Genomic DNA, 16,193 nt, shown 5'->3' with positions numbered 1-16,193 from the left:
TACATTTTCCATATGACACTTGAATTTGAACTAGGTATTTGTGGTTTGTAAAGGAAGGATGGGAGAAATAGAATTTGCTTTTTCAATATTCCCATCACTTCTCTGTTATCTTAGAGTTAGTATTATTAAACACATGTCTTCTATAATTATGAATTTTTACTCTTTATTTTTGAAGGCATTTTATTTAATTGGTAGTTTAGTCCTTTACTCAAAGTCCAAGATTGATATGTGAGAGCCTGAGAAATATTTGAGTGTTTTGCTTAATACCTATCCTTCCTACATATGGGGAGATGACTGTAAGTGTTGGAGCACATTTTTGCATGTGGGAACCCTTGGTTCAATCCCTGACATCACATGGTCCTCATTTTAAGGAATGATTACTCCCCACCTAACCAGAGAAAGGAGCTGGGATTAGACTCCAGAATCCTTGGATTGTGTCACAACCTCTTCCCAAAATACATGTCTTTTAGTTCTTTGGTAGGTAACATTCCTCAATTCAAGTAGCATCATGACTAGTAACAAAAACTTCCTTTACCAGTAACTAAGTCAAGATATTCAGAGATACCTAATTTTCTAAGACACAACAAATGTCTGACATTTTAATATTAAAGAGGCATCATCATTAAATTTTAGGCAAGATGACAGATACAAACAGAGCATACCCACTGAAATTGGGGTCTGTGTTCAGACTATAATTAATTATTATAGGGTAAACTTAATTACCAATACCTGAATACCCATTGAGCATTCTAGTTCTTAATCTCTACCTCAGAATTTCTAAAGTAAGTAGTAGTGGTGAATTTGCATCTTAACAAGCACTTCAGGAGTTTTTTTTTTCTTTTTGGGTCACACCCAGCAATGCACAAGGATTATGCCCAGCTCATGCACTCAGGAATTGCTCCTGGAGGTGCTTAGGGGACCATATGGGATGCCAGGGATTGAACCCGTTTCAGCTGTGTGCAAGGCAAGTGCCCTACTCACTTTGCTATCACTCCAGCCCCACTTCAGGAGATTTCTAGCAACTGAAGTTTTGGATCAATTGAGATATTTAGCAAAATAAACTCTTATTACTTAAAGAGATATAATATACCTCACACTCTAATAATTATCACTGCATCACTGTCATCCCATTGCTCATCAATTTGCTCAAGCAGGCACGAGTGACGTCTCCATTGTGAGACTTGTTGTTACTGTTTTTGGCATATCGAATATGCCACAGGTAGCTTGCCAAGCTCTGCCATGTGGGTGAGATACTCTTGGTAGCTTGCTGGGCTCTCTGAGAGGGGTGAAAGAATCGAACAGGGGTGGGCCGAGTGCAAGGCAAACGCCCTACCCGCTGTGCTATTGCTCCATCTTAATTAAGATGATTATGTTAATTAATCTTCATTATTAGCATTAAGTACTCATCTATAGGTGTAGAATTTAGTTTCTATCATTATCTTAGATTTGAGATTTTTAATGATATAAGATTTTTTTAGATAACAGTTGAAACTGAACAATATTATTATAGATGAATAGACAACTCATTACATATTAATACATAAACTAGAGAACAGGAATTCTCTTAAAATCAGAATTTGAGAAAACTTTGATGTAAGAGTCATTGTAAAGAAATAGAGAAATTGCAGCAAGTTGAAAAATTGAATAATCCTCATTTCTTAAAATTTTACTTATTCAAAAACAAAGGTGTGTGTTTTTAGCACTTAATAAGAACTGTAAAATCAGTTATTGATCTTTTAAAATCTTTTCCTTGTAAATAATATTATTAAAGAAATTAACTTTCAGATAAGGCCAAATATTCTGTCATTAAGTTACCCTTCTCTTTTGGAAAAAGAGAAATGAAGGTTGTTTTGTAAAAGATACATTCATGAAGAATTTTCATTATGAAATATTTGATTTCATGATCTTCAAAAGGCAGAATATTTTACTGTAGGTAATAATGAAAAAATTTATTGAAAACTCAAATTTATATATTGTATTTGAAGCGTTTAAATATTAAAATATGAAACAACTTCCAAAAGTAGAAACAATAAATTTATAAATTGTAATACATTTGTAAATATGAAAATATGAAATAATTGCTTCTGAAAGTAGAATAATAAGTTTGTGAATTATATAATTTAGAATTATGGCTAAGGTTATTTTTGCCCTTGTAACATATATATATATATAAATTGAGATTTCTCTCTGCATATCTGATTTCTCTATAAAATGCTTCTTTCTTTTTAACAGAAATTAAGTCTGTTAGTGATGAAAAGTTATTTCAGAGTAACAATATTCCATGTATAATAATTTCCTCTGGGAGCCAGTTTCGTTTTTGAGCATTATTAAAATGTGGACATGTTGAGGCCGGAGAATAATTACCATTTATGAAACACTCTCTCAGTACTGTTCTATGCACTTAATAGATCATAATTCACACAACCACCATATTATTATTTTAGAGCTATTATGAAAGTGGAAACTTAGATAGAGAGATTAAAGTAATCCCCAAGTTATGTAATTCTTAAATTGGAAAATAGAAGTCACAATGTAGAGTATTCTAATAGTGAATCGTGCTACTCTGTTGTAGTGGTGTCTGAAACTTTATGGGTTCCAAATCCTCAACAAATTTTGATGGTTAAATTAGCAACTACATAACACTATAAAAATAATGACAGAGTAACTTAAGCATCAACTAGAAAAAAACTTTCTACAAAATAAATAAGAACATTTTCAAATTTAGTCATACCAAGGTTAGGGATGGATGATCTACTTCTCTGAGATTATGTATTCAACCAAACACTGCTGATACAATAAACAGTGATTATGAATATATACAAAAATATATGAGATTTAAAATTTCATAAAGATACAAGTAAGTAAAATTAGAATTATAGTTTAAAAATGAAGGAAAACTTGTCACTCATGGAATTGTACTTACACATGAGGCCACCGGATGTCGCTGTCTTCCACAAAATGACTGTTTAGAACAAAGGCTTTAATCCTCTGTTTCTCCGGGACTTGGAAGAAGATACATACAGAGATCTCAACCATTGCGATAAAACTGGATTTAAGAAATGAAATAGGACAGCTCGGACCATGTATGTGTGTGTTCTAGATCGCTGCCATCAAGAAAAAGGTAGGATGTTGGTCTACAGATCCAGCGGACCGAGCACCCGGTTCCTGCTGCGCTCGCTTCTGCTCCTCGCATCCTGGGAGACAGGGAGCGGCCAGCTCCACTACTCGGTCCCCGAGGAGGCCAAACACGGCACGTTCGTGGGTCGCATCGCCCAGGACCTGGGGCTGGAGCTGGCGGACCTGGTGCCGCGCCTGTTCCGGGTGGCGTCCAAGGACCGCGGGGACCTTCTGGAGGTAAACCTGCAGAATGGCATTTTGTTTGTGAATTCTCGGATCGATCGCGAGGAGCTGTGTGGGCGGAGGGCGGAGTGCAGCCTCCACCTGGAGGTGATCGTGGACCGGCCGCTGCAGGTTTTCCATGTGGAGGTGGAGGTGAAAGACATTAATGATAACCCGCCTGTCTTCTCAGTCTCTGAACAAAAGCTCTTAATACCTGAATCTCGTCTGTTGGACTCTAGATTTCCACTAGAAGGCGCTTCTGACGCTGATGTTGGAGAGAATGCAATGCTTACTTACAGACTCAGTTCTAATGAGTTTTTTAATATTGATATTATAGACAAAAAAGACAAAGGAAAATTCCCAGTACTTGTTCTAAAAAAACTGTTGGATCATGAAGAAAATCCACAACTTCAGTTATTACTAACAGCAACCGATGGAGGAAAACCTGAATATACTGGATCTGTTACTCTGCTAATCCATGTGTTGGATGTCAATGACAATGCCCCTACATTTGACAGACCTGTTTATGAAGTTAAGATGTATGAAAATTCCGCAAATCAAACATTAGTAATACAGCTAAATGCTTCTGATGCAGATGAGGGAATAAACAAGGAAGTGATGTATTCATTTAGTTCTTTGGTTCCACCTATGACAAGAAGAAAATTTCTAGTGAATGAAAGGACAGGAGAAATAAAAATAAATGATCTTATTGACTTCGAGGATCGTAACAATTATGAAATTCATGTAGATGCTACAGATAAAGGAAACCCACCAATGATTGGACACTGCACGGTCCTAGTGGAGATTCTGGATGAAAATGATAATTTACCTGAAGTCGTTGTAACTTCATTGGCTCTACCAGTTAAAGAGGATGCCAAAGTGGGCACTGTAATCGCCCTGATAAGTGTGTCTGACCAAGACTCTGGTGCTAATGGGCAGGTGACATGCGCCTTGGCATCACAAGTCCCCTTCAAGCTAGTGTCCACGTTCAAGAACCATTATTCACTAGTGCTGGAGAGTGCACTGGACCGTGAGAGCGTATCCAACTACCAGGTGGTGGTGACCGCACGCGATGGGGGCTCGCCCCCGCTGTGGGCCACCGCCAGCGTGGCTGTGGAGGTGTCCGACGTGAACGACAACGCACCTGCGTTCGCTCAGCCCGAGTACACGGTGTTCGTGAAGGAGAACAACGCGCCCGGCTGCCACATCTTCACGGTGTCCGCGCGCGACGCCGACGCGCAGGAGAACGCGCGCGTGTCGTACTCGCTGGTGGAGCGGCGCGTGGGCGAGCGGCTGCTGTCGAGCTACGTGTCGGTGCACGCGGAGAGCGGCAAGGTGTTCGCGCTGCAGCCCCTGGACCACGAGGAGCTGGAGCTGCTGCGCTTCCAGGTGAGCGCGCGCGACGCGGGCGTGCCGCCGCTGGGCAGCAACGTGACGCTGCAGGTGTTCGTGCTGGACGACAACGACAACGCGCCCGCGCTGCTGCCCACGGGCGCGGGCGCGGGCGTGCTGGGGGCCGCGCGCAGCGAGCTGGTGGCGCGCTCGGTGGGCGCGGGCCACGTGGTGGCGAAGGTGCGCGCCGTGGACGCCGACTCGGGCTACAACGCGTGGCTGTCGTACGAGCTGGCGCCGGCGGCGGGCGGCGCGCGCAGTCCGTTCCGCGTGGGGCTGTACACGGGTGAGATCAGCACGACGCGCGGCCTGGACGAGGCGGACGCGGCGCGCCTGCGCCTGCTGGTGCTGGTGAAGGACCACGGCGAGCCGGCGCTCACGGCCACGGCCACCGTGCTGCTGTCGCTGGTGGAGAGTGGCCAGGCGCCCAAGGCGTCGTCGCGGGCTGCGTTGGCGGGCGCGGCGGCGGCGGGCGGCGGCGCGGCGCTGGTGGACGTGAACGTGTACCTGATCGTGGCCATCTGCGCCGTGTCCAGCCTGCTGGTGCTCACGCTGCTGCTGTACACGGCGCTGCGCTGCTCGTCGCCGGCCCGCGAGGCGGCGTGCGCGGCGGGGAAGCCGGCACTGGTGCTGCCGAGCGAGGTGGGAAGCTGGTCGCACTCTCAGCAGAGGCGGCAGAGGGTGTGCTCGGGGGAGGGGCCGCCCAAGACAGACCTCATGGCCTTCAGCCCCAGCCTTCCCCCGAGTTCAACACCAGATGTGGAAGTGGAAGAACCGTTTGTTGGCGGGGATCATTCACGGAAGGTGGGTCATATTTTTATAATTTGCTTTATCAATTATTTTTTATTTTTTATGTTTTATTCTCTTCTAATATTCATTTTCATTTATCTTCATCCCTTTTTACGTGGTTCTTGCACATTTTCGAATATTTTAGTAGTAGCTCTTAATACATAGTTGAATGTTAAAAATTTATTTTGCTGGGGCTGGAGCAATAGCACAGCGGGTAGGTCGTTTGCCTTGCATACTGACAACCCGGGTTCAGGTTCGAATAACTCCTGTGCTTCACCAGGTGTGACCCAAAATGCAAAAAAAAGATTTTCAGTCTTTAAAAAAAGTTTATTTTGTTAATTCTATTTTGTAGGTTTAATATTCTTGAGATTTCATGTTTCTGCTATTATGCTACTCATTCTGAATTCACCAATACTTACTGCCCTTGATTCTGGGTATCACATTCTGGCTTAGTGTATTTAAGGCATGCACTTAATCACTGCATTATTAATATTTAGTAATATAAACATTTTATATAGATGGCATGTTTTAATGGTTTTGTATTCATATCACTCTGTGTTAAGTTGGAAGACAAGGATCTGTAACTGCTGCAGTTCATGATGTTATTTTACTCTCAATTTTAAATTCTGAGATGAACTTTTACATGAATGATAAGTGTAGTTCAATTAATTCTTTTCATCATGATTAACATAGCTTTAAAATTTTCTAATTTGGGGGGCTACACTCAGAGGTAGAGGTGAGGTGCTCAGGGCTAACTCCTGGTTCTGTGCTCTGTGCTCATGGATCACTCCTGGTGTGACCTGGGGGAATTCGTCATATTTTTCAATATTTTAATTGATGTTATCTTAGTTTCAACTAATTTCATTTTAGTTCTTGAGGTGTGTGTTAAATGGTATTTAACTTCAAAAGTGAAGTTTATCCTGGCTATATTTCCAAACTTTGCAAACTTTGCAGAGTAATTTTTTCCAAAATTATTTTATAATCATTATTTAGTACTTCTTCATCTGAGCTATTAGTGAGGCATCACTTGTATCACTTGTAGTCCCGTTGATCTTCGACTTGCTCAAGAGCGTGTCAGTAACATCTCCATTTTTCCCTGTCTCGAGCCAGTGTAGCCCAATGATATCTGCTCGCTCCAGGAACAGGAAGAGCCTAAAATCGTTCATTCAGAGATTTGACGAAGAAATCTGACCATCTACTTGGTGGGCAGCCACGAGGTCTTCTGACGTCTCGTGGAATCCAGTCGGTAACAGCTCTAGTCCAGCGGTCATCTCTGAATTGCATTACATGACCGGCCCATCTGATTTTTGATGTCTTGGCAAATGAGACAGCATCCCTGATTTTTGACCATCAACAGAGGTCAGAACTCTGGATTCCTTCTCTCACTTGAGTGAGACGTGATACTCCAAGCATAGCTCTTTCGATTCCTCTTTGGGATACCCTAATAGCATTCTCATCCTGTTTGCCTAGGGCCCAGGTCTCTGAGGCTTATGTTAGTGCAGGCATAGTGAGGCATAGTCACGTTTATTTTTATACTTATTTTAATTTGCTTTGTTTTGGATACATTTTATTTTAAAATATAAATATTCATAAAAGTTAGAATAACCAGTTAGCATTTTATTCAGCAGCATAATAAACATTGAATCTATGGAGATTAAAGTGCAGTAAGCAGAGGGATGAAGAAGTTTAGAAGGAAAAGTCTGAGAGGGGGCTGGAGAGAAAGAAAAGTAAAGTGTACTTGACTTATATGTGTCTGACCAGGTTCAATCCCTGGCATCCCATTTATGGTCCACAGAGAAAGACCAGGAGCTATTCCTGAGCCCAAAGCTAGGAATAACCTATGAACATTACCAGGTGTGTCAAAAAAACAAAAGAAAAAAAGAGTGGGGGCTGGAGTGATAGCACAGCGGGGAGGGCGTTTGCCTTGCACACAGCCAACCCGGGTTCGATCCCCAGCATCCCATATGGTCCCCTGAGCACCACCAGGAGTAATTCCTGAGTGCAGAGCCAGGAGTAACCCCTGTGCATCACCAGGTGTGACCCCCCCGCAAAAAAAAAGCCAAAAAAAAGAAAAAAAATAGAGAAAGAAAGAAAGAAAAGTTGAGAGATATCAAAGACAACTTTTACTGAGTTGTCTGACAATGTCTTTAGTCCTTATGACTTAAAGAAATTGTGGACAGTTTCTTACATTCAGTTCCAAAGCGTGTAACCAGATATTTCCCCTAAGTTGAGAATTGCTTTTAACATTATTTTTTTAAATTAGCAAATCACCATGCGATACATACATACACAGTTACAAAGCTGTTCATGATGGATTTCAGGCATACAATGTTCCAACATCTATCTCACTGCCAGTGTCTCCATTTTTCTCCTGCCACCCTCTCCCAGCCTGGCTCTATCTCTATGACAAGCACTTCTCCCACTACCCTCCTTCTACTTTTGGGTATTATTGTTTGCAATACAGATACTGAGAGGCATTTCCAAATATCTTTGTCATAGTGGTCCTTCTTCTATCCCAACTGCCTTCTCCACCAGCAGCTGAGGCAGGCTTCCAACCATGGGCCAATCCTACTATCCTTGGGTGTTAGTTTCATTTATTTTTTTATAAATCCCATAAATTAGTGCAATCATTCTATGTATATTCCTCTCCTTCTGACTCAATTACCTCAGCATGATGCTCTTTATGTCCATCCATTTATTAATGAATTTCATAGTTTCATTTCCCCTAACATCTGTGTAGTATTCCACTGTGTAGATGTACCATAGTTTCTTTAACCAGTCATCTATTATTGGGCACTCGGGTTGTTTTCATATTCTGGCTATTATGCTGCAGTAAACGTAGAAGTGCAGATGGTATTTTTACTGTGTTTTTGGGCCTGTGGGGTATATTCCCAGAAGTGTTATTGCTGTGTTGTATGGAAGTTCAATTTCTAGCTTTTTGTGGAATGCCCATATTGTTTTCCAAAAAAGCATGCCAATCAGCATTTCCACCAACAATGAAGGAGAGTCCCCTTTTCCCCACATCCACACTAGTGAAGATTAAGTGGAGCAAGGAAAGTTTCTTTAACAAATAGTGCTGGAAAAACTGTGCAGCTACATGCAAAAAATGATCTCAGACCTCTGTCTAACACCAGGCACAAAAGTCGGATAAAAATGGATTAAATAACCCAATATCAGACCTGAATCCATGAGGTACACGGACAAAAATATGGGCAGAACTCTCCATAATATTGAAGCTAAAGGCATATTCAAAGATGAAAAACCACTGGGCAAGCAAGTAAAAGCAAAAATAAACAAATGGGACTATATTAAACTAAGAAACTTCTGTACCTCAAAAGAAATGGTGACCTAGATACAGACAGCCCACAGACTGGAAAAAATTATTTACTCATCTGGTAAGGGATTAATATCTAATAACACACTGGTAGAACTTTACAAGAAAAAATCTAACCCATCAAAAATGGGGAGAAGAAATCAACAGAAACTTCATCGAAGAAGAAATACAAATGGCCAGAAGAGGGGCTGGAGTGATAGCACAGTGGGTAGGGCGTTTGCCTTGCACGCGGCCGACCCGGGTTCTAATCCCAGCATCCCATATGGTCCCCTGAGCACCGACAGGGGTAATTACTGAGTGAAGAGCCAGGAGTAACCCCTGTGCATCGCCGGGTGTGACCCAAAAACCAAAAAAAAAATGGCCAGAAGACACATGAAAAAATGCTGTATATTGCTAATCATCAAGGATGTGCAAATCAAAACAACAATGAGATACCATCTCACACCACAGAGACTTGCACACACCAAAAAGAACAAGAGGTATTAACATTTTTACCAATAAAGACTTAGTCCATTTCTTTTAAATCTACACTAATCTTAATGTCATTAATGTACTTAATGTACTTAATGTCATTCTTTATCAGATGACATTAAAATGAGACTAACCATGAGTAATCTGTAGCATTGAATGATATGGCATTTGTGATTGCCCATTTAAAATGAATAGCCAACTATAGTTTTATTGGCATATTATAGTTATTATTTGTACGGTAGTGTAGGAATTTGAAGGCCTTAAAATCTGCGTGCATTTTTAATTAATGAAATAACTATTTAAGCTAAAAATGAATGCACCCAACAAACATGAGACACTCTATTATTTAATCATGTCTCTTTCTGACAGTGATTATTATTATTATTATTGCTGGGCTGGAGTGATAGCACAGCGGTTGAGCGTTCGCCTTTCACGCGGCCAACTCCAGTTTAATTCCTCCGCCCCTCTCAGAGAGCCCGCATGGCAGAGCCTGGCAAGCTACCTGTGCGTATTGGATATGCCAAAAACAGTAACAATAAGTCTCTCAATGAGAGACGTTACTGGTGCCCACTCGAACAAATTGATGAGCAACAGGATGACAGTCTCTTTCTGAATTTAGTCACCCTCAGGCACTTTCCCCCCTCTATTTTAGGAAAATAAGATGCTCTTAAATTTGTGTTTACACAATTAAAAAAAGAATTAGAACTGTAAGCTTATTTGGTATGCATTTATACTAATTGAATCACTCTTTTTAAGTATTCAAAATGAAGCCTGACCAACTTTTACATAAAATCAAGTACTGGGTAATCATTTGCTTTTTTTTAAGCAAGGGAATTTGGGATTTTTTCAATGATTGCCATCTATTGGAAATATTTGAGATTTTGTGAGTTGGATCTTTAAGAAACCTGATAACGTTGATAAATTGTTAAGAAAAATGGAATGTTTTAAAAAAATATTTGAGATATAACAGGAAAATTAAATTGGTGAGTGAGTGCAATTTAGAATCTTTATGCCTTAGTCTTCTTAATTCAATTTTGGAATAAAATTAGAATAAACCAACAAATGTAACTTGAATTTCTGTTCAGTGTTTTTTCATAATTAGGATGAGTATTTTTGTCAGTATTATTGGGTATAATGCAAAATCAAGTTATCCTTTATTATGGAAACTATAGTCCAGTCATCAAGCAGATATAGTAATTGTGAAAACATTTTAAAATGAAACTAAGATAAACATACCCTATACTGCCAGAATCTGTAGTTAATAAAAATCATTAAACTCAGAGCAAATAAATCTGTATAAACCATAAGTAACTGGTATCAGCATTCATCTGAATCACCATTATGTTGAGGTTGTAACATGAGACTCTTGTATCTTGAGCTGTAGTCTTTACAATTTCCAACTGTTTAGAATAATTTAATGTAGTATAAAAATTAGGTAATAAAAGATTATATATAAGAAAGGGATAAACTTTATATATCACAATTAAATGATCTAAAAGACTAGAAACATAGTATCACTAGTGTTCTACAAATTATAACCTTACATGTTCATAAACATAATAATATAGTAGTGCATTCTCGCAGATAACATCACTGTTATCCCGTTGCTCATCGATTTGCTCGAGTGGGCACCAGTAACGTCTCCATTGTGAGACTTGTTGTTACTGTTTTTGGCATATCGAATACACCACGGGGGAGCTTGTCAGGCTCTGCCCAGCAGGCGATATACTCTTGGTAGCTTGCCCAGCTCTCTGAGAGGGGCAGAAGAATCGAGTCTGGGTCGGCCGCGTGCAAGGCAGATACCCTACCGGTTGCACTATCGCTCCAGCCCCACATAACAGTATCCTGGATAAAAATTTTACTTGAAATTCAAGTTTTAAAATAAAACCACATTTAAAGAGTTAGTGGTCATGCATAGGGAATACATAAAAGTGAATTAAAACCCCTTAAAGATAAAAAGAGAACATAAAGAAATAAATAATGTAAATAAAAGAAAGTTTATAAACGCAAATGCACTTCCATTTTGAGCCACAGGATGTCGTTGTTCTCCATGGAGAGTTTGGTTTAGCAGAAAAAAATTACCCCAATCAGAAACACGCTGCTGTTCCGGTGCTTTTAAGGCTATAAAACACCCCTATTGTTAAAATCAGCTGGAAGCTCAGGAACTAAGAACTCAGAAGAAAGGACTCAAAGAGCTGCATCTTGTACTCAAGAATTGTTAACTGACTCACCAGAAAGAGGTATGACGTTAGCTTCAGAACCTGATGGTCAGGGAGCCCCTCGGCAGCTGCTGTGGCTTCTGCTCCTCGCATCCTGGGAGGCAGGGAGCGGCCAGCTCCACTACTCAGTCTCCGAAGAGGCCAAACACGGCACGTTCGTGGGCCGCATCGCCCAGGACCTGGGGCTGGAACTGGCGGACCTGGTGCCGCGCCTGTTCCGGGTGGCGTCCAAGGACCGCGCGGACCTGCTGGAGGTAAACCTGCAGAATGGCATTTTGTTTGTGAATTCTCGGATCGACCGCGAGGAGCTGTGCGGGCAGAGGGCGGAGTGCAGCCTCCACCTGGAGGTGATCGTGGACCGGCCACTGCAGGTTTTCTACGTGGAGGTGGAGGTGAAGGACATTAATGACAATCCGCCGGTTTTCCAGGCAACACACAAAAATATATTTATTTCCGAAACGCAAAACCTTGACTCTCATCTTGCACTAGATGGCGCCTCCGATGCAGATGTTGGGGCCAATGCTCTCCTGACTTACAGATTAAGCCCCAATGAATATTTCTCCTTGGAAGTACCGACCAACGATGAGCAGGTAAAACCCCTTGAACTAGTATTAAGAAAACAATTAGACAGGGAAGTAGCTTCAAAACTTCTTTTGGTGCTCAGAGCAATTGATGGGGGTAAGCCTGAACTGACAGGTACAGTAGAGTTACATATAACAGTGCTGGATGTAAATGACAATGCTCCAGTGTTTGACAAAGCAGTCCAACGTGTAAAGTTACTGGAAAATGCAAGAAATGGCACACTTGTTATTAGACTCAATGCTTCCGATTTGGACGATGGCTCCAACAGCCACATTCTTTATTCCTTTGCAACTGATGTCTCCACTAACACCAAAGCCTCTTTTCGTATAGACTCAGATAGTGGAGAAATAAAAGTAAATGGAAAAATAGATTTTGAAGAAACCAAATTATGGAAGATTCCAGTACAAGCAGTTGATGAAGGAAACCCTCCAATGTATGGTCACTGCACAATCTTGATTGAAGTTTTGGACGTAAATGATAATGCTCCAGAATTGCAAGTGACATCCCTATCTGGATCTGTTCCAGAGGATGCTATATTGGGGACTGTTATAGCTCTAATCAGTGCAACTGACAGGGACGCTGGTGGCAATGGACAGGTGACCTGCTCGTTGACACCGCATGTGCCCTTCAAGTTGGTGTCCAACTTCAAAAACCGCTATTCACTGGTCCTGGACAGCACGCTAGACCGAGAGAGCGTGTCCAGCTACCAGCTAGTGGTGACCGCGCGCGACGGGGGCTCGCCCCCGCTGTGGGCCACCGCCAGCGTATCTGTGGAGGTGTCCGACGTGAACGACAACGCACCTGCGTTCGCTCAGCCCGAGTACACGGTGTTCGTGAAGGAGAACAACGCGCCCGGCTGCCACATCTTCACGGTGTCCGCGCGCGACGCCGACGCGCAGGAGAACGCGCGCGTGTCGTACTCGCTGGTGGAGCGGCGCGTGGGCGAGCGGCTGCTGTCGAGCTACGTGTCGGTGCACGCGGAGAGCGGCAAGGTGTTCGCGCTGCAGCCCCTGGACCACGAGGAGCTGGAGCTGCTGCGCTTCCAGGTGAGCGCGCGCGACGCGGGCGTGCCGCCGCTGGGCAGCAACGTGACGCTGCAGGTGTTCGTGCTGGACGACAACGACAACGCGCCCGCGCTGCTGCCCACGGGCGCGGGCGTGCTGGGGGCCGCGCGCAGCGAGCTGGTGGCGCGCTCGGTGGGCGCGGGCCACGTGGTGGCGAAGGTGCGCGCCGTGGACGCCGACTCGGGCTACAACGCGTGGCTGTCGTACGAGCTGGCGCCGGCGGCGGGCGGCGCGCGCAGCCCGTTCCGCGTGGGGCTGTACACGGGCGAGATCAGCACGACGCGCGGCCTGGACGAGGCGGACGCGGCGCGCCAGCGCCTGCTGGTGCTGGTGAAGGACCACGGCGAGCCGGCGCTCACGGCCACGGCCACCGTGCTGCTGTCGCTGGTGGAGAGCGGCCAGGCGCCCAAGGCGTCGTCGCGGGCGGCGTTGGCGGGCGCGGCGGCGGCGGGCGGCGGCGCGGCGCTGGTGGACGTGAACGTGTACCTGATCGTGGCCATCTGCGCCGTGTCCAGCCTGCTGGTGCTCACGCTGCTGCTGTACACGGCGCTGCGCTGCTCGTCGCCGGCCCGCGAGGCGGCGTGCGCGGCGGGGAAGCCCGCGCTGGTGCTGCCGAGCGCGGTGGGGAGCTGGTCGCACTCTCAGCAGAGGCGGCAGAGGGTGTGCTCGGGAGAGGAGCCGCCCAAGACTGACCTCATGGCCTTCAGCCCCTGTGTACCTCCTGGTTCGAGTTCTGGAGATAATGGAGAACAGTTCGAGACTTCCGGGAATGTAAGTACAGTAATATTGAGATCCATTCTCTATTAATGACATTCACATAAGTTTATCAACATATTGTAAATTTATTATGTCATTTATTTCACTTTTTTGCTTTTATTGCGTTTTACTATATTCCACACCCACAACAGGAATATTACTAAATCAGTAGAAACAGTAATATAAAGAGATATTTCACCGTCTCTTAAATGGGATAGTTATATCAATTGGGAATGAATAATATCAGTTCTGTAGTAAATACAGGACACTTGGTTTGCATGCTGCTGACTTAGGATCTGTCCTGAGTACACCGTATGTTCCCTTCAGGAACCATCCGGAGTTATCTTGAGCACAGGGCCAGAATTAAGCCCTGAGAGTTAAACTAAACAAACCCAAAAGGGTCAGATATCAATTATGGTAAATGAATAGGCTGAGCAAAGCTTAAAAATTTTAGTTTTCAGTTATTCCGAATATTTATTCTATTTTCATCTCCAAATTGTGCATCTATTCATATTATGTGTGTCCAATATTATAATAATGCAAGTTCATAATTTAACTAGAAATTAAAGTTTATTTAGTGTTTCACTTTTCTGTAATCCATAAGTGAAACTGTTACTAATGGTCATGGACTTTTGAGGTAACTTTATTATAACCAACTGAATAAACTGGTGAAATTGGTCAGAAAGTCTTTGAAATTTCAGATTCCGTTTCAGAATAAATTTGCAATTTCAGTCTTATTTTCTTTTATTAATTAATTTATTTATTCATTTTTTTTTAGTGAATCACGGTGAGGTATAGTTACAGACTTACAAACTTTCTTGCTTATCTCACCCCAATGTTCCCAGTATGCCTCCACCTCATCTCTCCCTACTCCTGCCATGCCCCCCTTTTCTGTGGCAGGTGCATTCTCTTTTATTCTCTCTCCTTTAGGGGTTGTGGTTTGCAGTGCAGGTATTAAGTGTCCATCATGTTTGGTCTACAGTCCATTTTCAGCATGCATCTCCCATTCCAAGCGGGCCCTCCGAGCGCCCTTTACTTGGTGGTCTCTTCTATCTGAGCTGCCTTTCCCCCCAGCATGTGAAGCCAGCTTCCAAGCTGTGAAGCAATCCTCCTGGTCTTTATCTCTACTATCTTTGGGTGTTAGTCTACCATTCTGTTACTTTACATTAAAAAATGAGTGCAGTCCTTCTGTGTCTGTCCCTCTCTTTCTGACTCATTTCAGTTAGCATGATACTCTCCATGTTGATGCACTTATATGCAAATTTCATTACTTTATCTTTTCTAACAGCTGCATAGTATTCCACTGTGTAGATGTACCAAAGTTTCTTTAACCCAGTTATCTGTTCTCGGGCCTTGGGTTTTTTCCAGATCCTGGCTATTGTACAGTGCTTCCATGAACAAACAATTGCAGATTTCATTTCTTTTTTTTTGCTTTTTGGGTCACACCCGGCAATGCACAGGGGTCATTCCTGGCTCATGCACTCAGGAATTACCCCTGGTGGTGCTCAGGGGACCATATGGGATGCTGGGATTCGAACCCGGGTTGGCCGCGTGCAAGGCAAACGCCCTACCCGCTGTGCTATCGCTCCAGCCCGCAGATTTCATTTCTACTATACTTTTTTGCATCTCTGGGGTATAATTCCAGAAGTGGTATTGCTGGGTCAAATGGGAGCTCAATTTCTAATTTTTTGAGAAACATCCATACTGTTTTCCAAAAGGGCTGAACCAGTCGGCATTCCTATCAGTAGTGAAGGAGAATTCCTTTCTCCCTACATCCATGCTAACACTGGTTGCTTTTGTTCTTTCGGATGTGGGCCAGTCTCTGTGGTGTGAGATGATATCTCATTGTTGTTTTGATCTGCATCTCCCTGATGATTAGTGATGAAGAGCATTTTTTATGTGCCTTTTGGTCATTCGGATTTCTTCTTTGAGAAAGTGTCCCTTCATTTCATTGCTTCATTTTCTGATGGGGTTGGATGTTTTCTTCTTGTAGAATCCAACCAGTGCCTTATATATCCTTAATATCAACCCCTTATCAGATGAGTATTGGGTGGATATCCTTTCCCATTCTGTAGATTGTCTTTGTATTCTGGTCACTGTTTCTTTTGAGATACAGAAGCTTTTTAGTTTAAGATAGTCCCATTTGTTTATCTCTGTTTTCACTTGTCAAGCTTATTTTCTTAGTTTTCTGCTGCTTCAGGTAGAAAACATTGCTTGTCTTCTTGTGTAACTTTAAATTGTCTAATT

General features: G+C 43.1%; 3 protein-coding genes and 1 pseudogene across 10 annotated transcripts in view; all 4 read left to right on the top strand.

Moving 5' to 3' along the window:
* The window catches only part of LOC101554848 (protocadherin alpha-C2), a 236,676-nt gene that overhangs the window by 69,146 nt on the left and 151,337 nt on the right, over nucleotides 1-16,193 (top strand). Inside the window, exon 1 of one of the 8 annotated variants that reach the window (XM_055144070.1) lies at nucleotides 2,975-5,535. The exons of 6 other annotated variants lie outside the window; for them this stretch is intronic. In XM_055144070.1, coding sequence (XP_055000045.1) covers nucleotides 3,082-5,535 — 2,454 coding nt within the window. In that variant the 5' untranslated portion in view covers nucleotides 2,975-3,081. Of the gene's footprint in view, nucleotides 1-2,974; nucleotides 5,536-11,458; nucleotides 13,962-16,193 lie in introns of those variants that run through there. One more of the 8 variants, XM_055144076.1, reaches the window with a different exon arrangement.
* Nucleotides 1-16,193, top strand: part of LOC105943052 (protocadherin alpha-1-like) — a 210,956-nt gene that overhangs the window by 78,251 nt on the left and 116,512 nt on the right.
* LOC101549903 (protocadherin alpha-4-like) overlaps nucleotides 1-16,193 on the top strand; it is a 176,337-nt pseudogene that overhangs the window by 43,633 nt on the left and 116,511 nt on the right.
* Nucleotides 1-16,193, top strand: part of LOC129406117 (protocadherin alpha-3-like) — a 183,997-nt gene that overhangs the window by 51,295 nt on the left and 116,509 nt on the right.

The sequence above is a fragment of the Sorex araneus genome, chromosome 6 (assembly GCF_027595985.1).
Source record: "Sorex araneus isolate mSorAra2 chromosome 6, mSorAra2.pri, whole genome shotgun sequence".
Taxonomy (NCBI): domain Eukaryota; kingdom Metazoa; phylum Chordata; class Mammalia; order Eulipotyphla; family Soricidae; genus Sorex; species Sorex araneus.
Note: the sequence above shows the minus strand (reverse complement) of the source record. Positions and strands in the feature narration are given on the sequence as shown.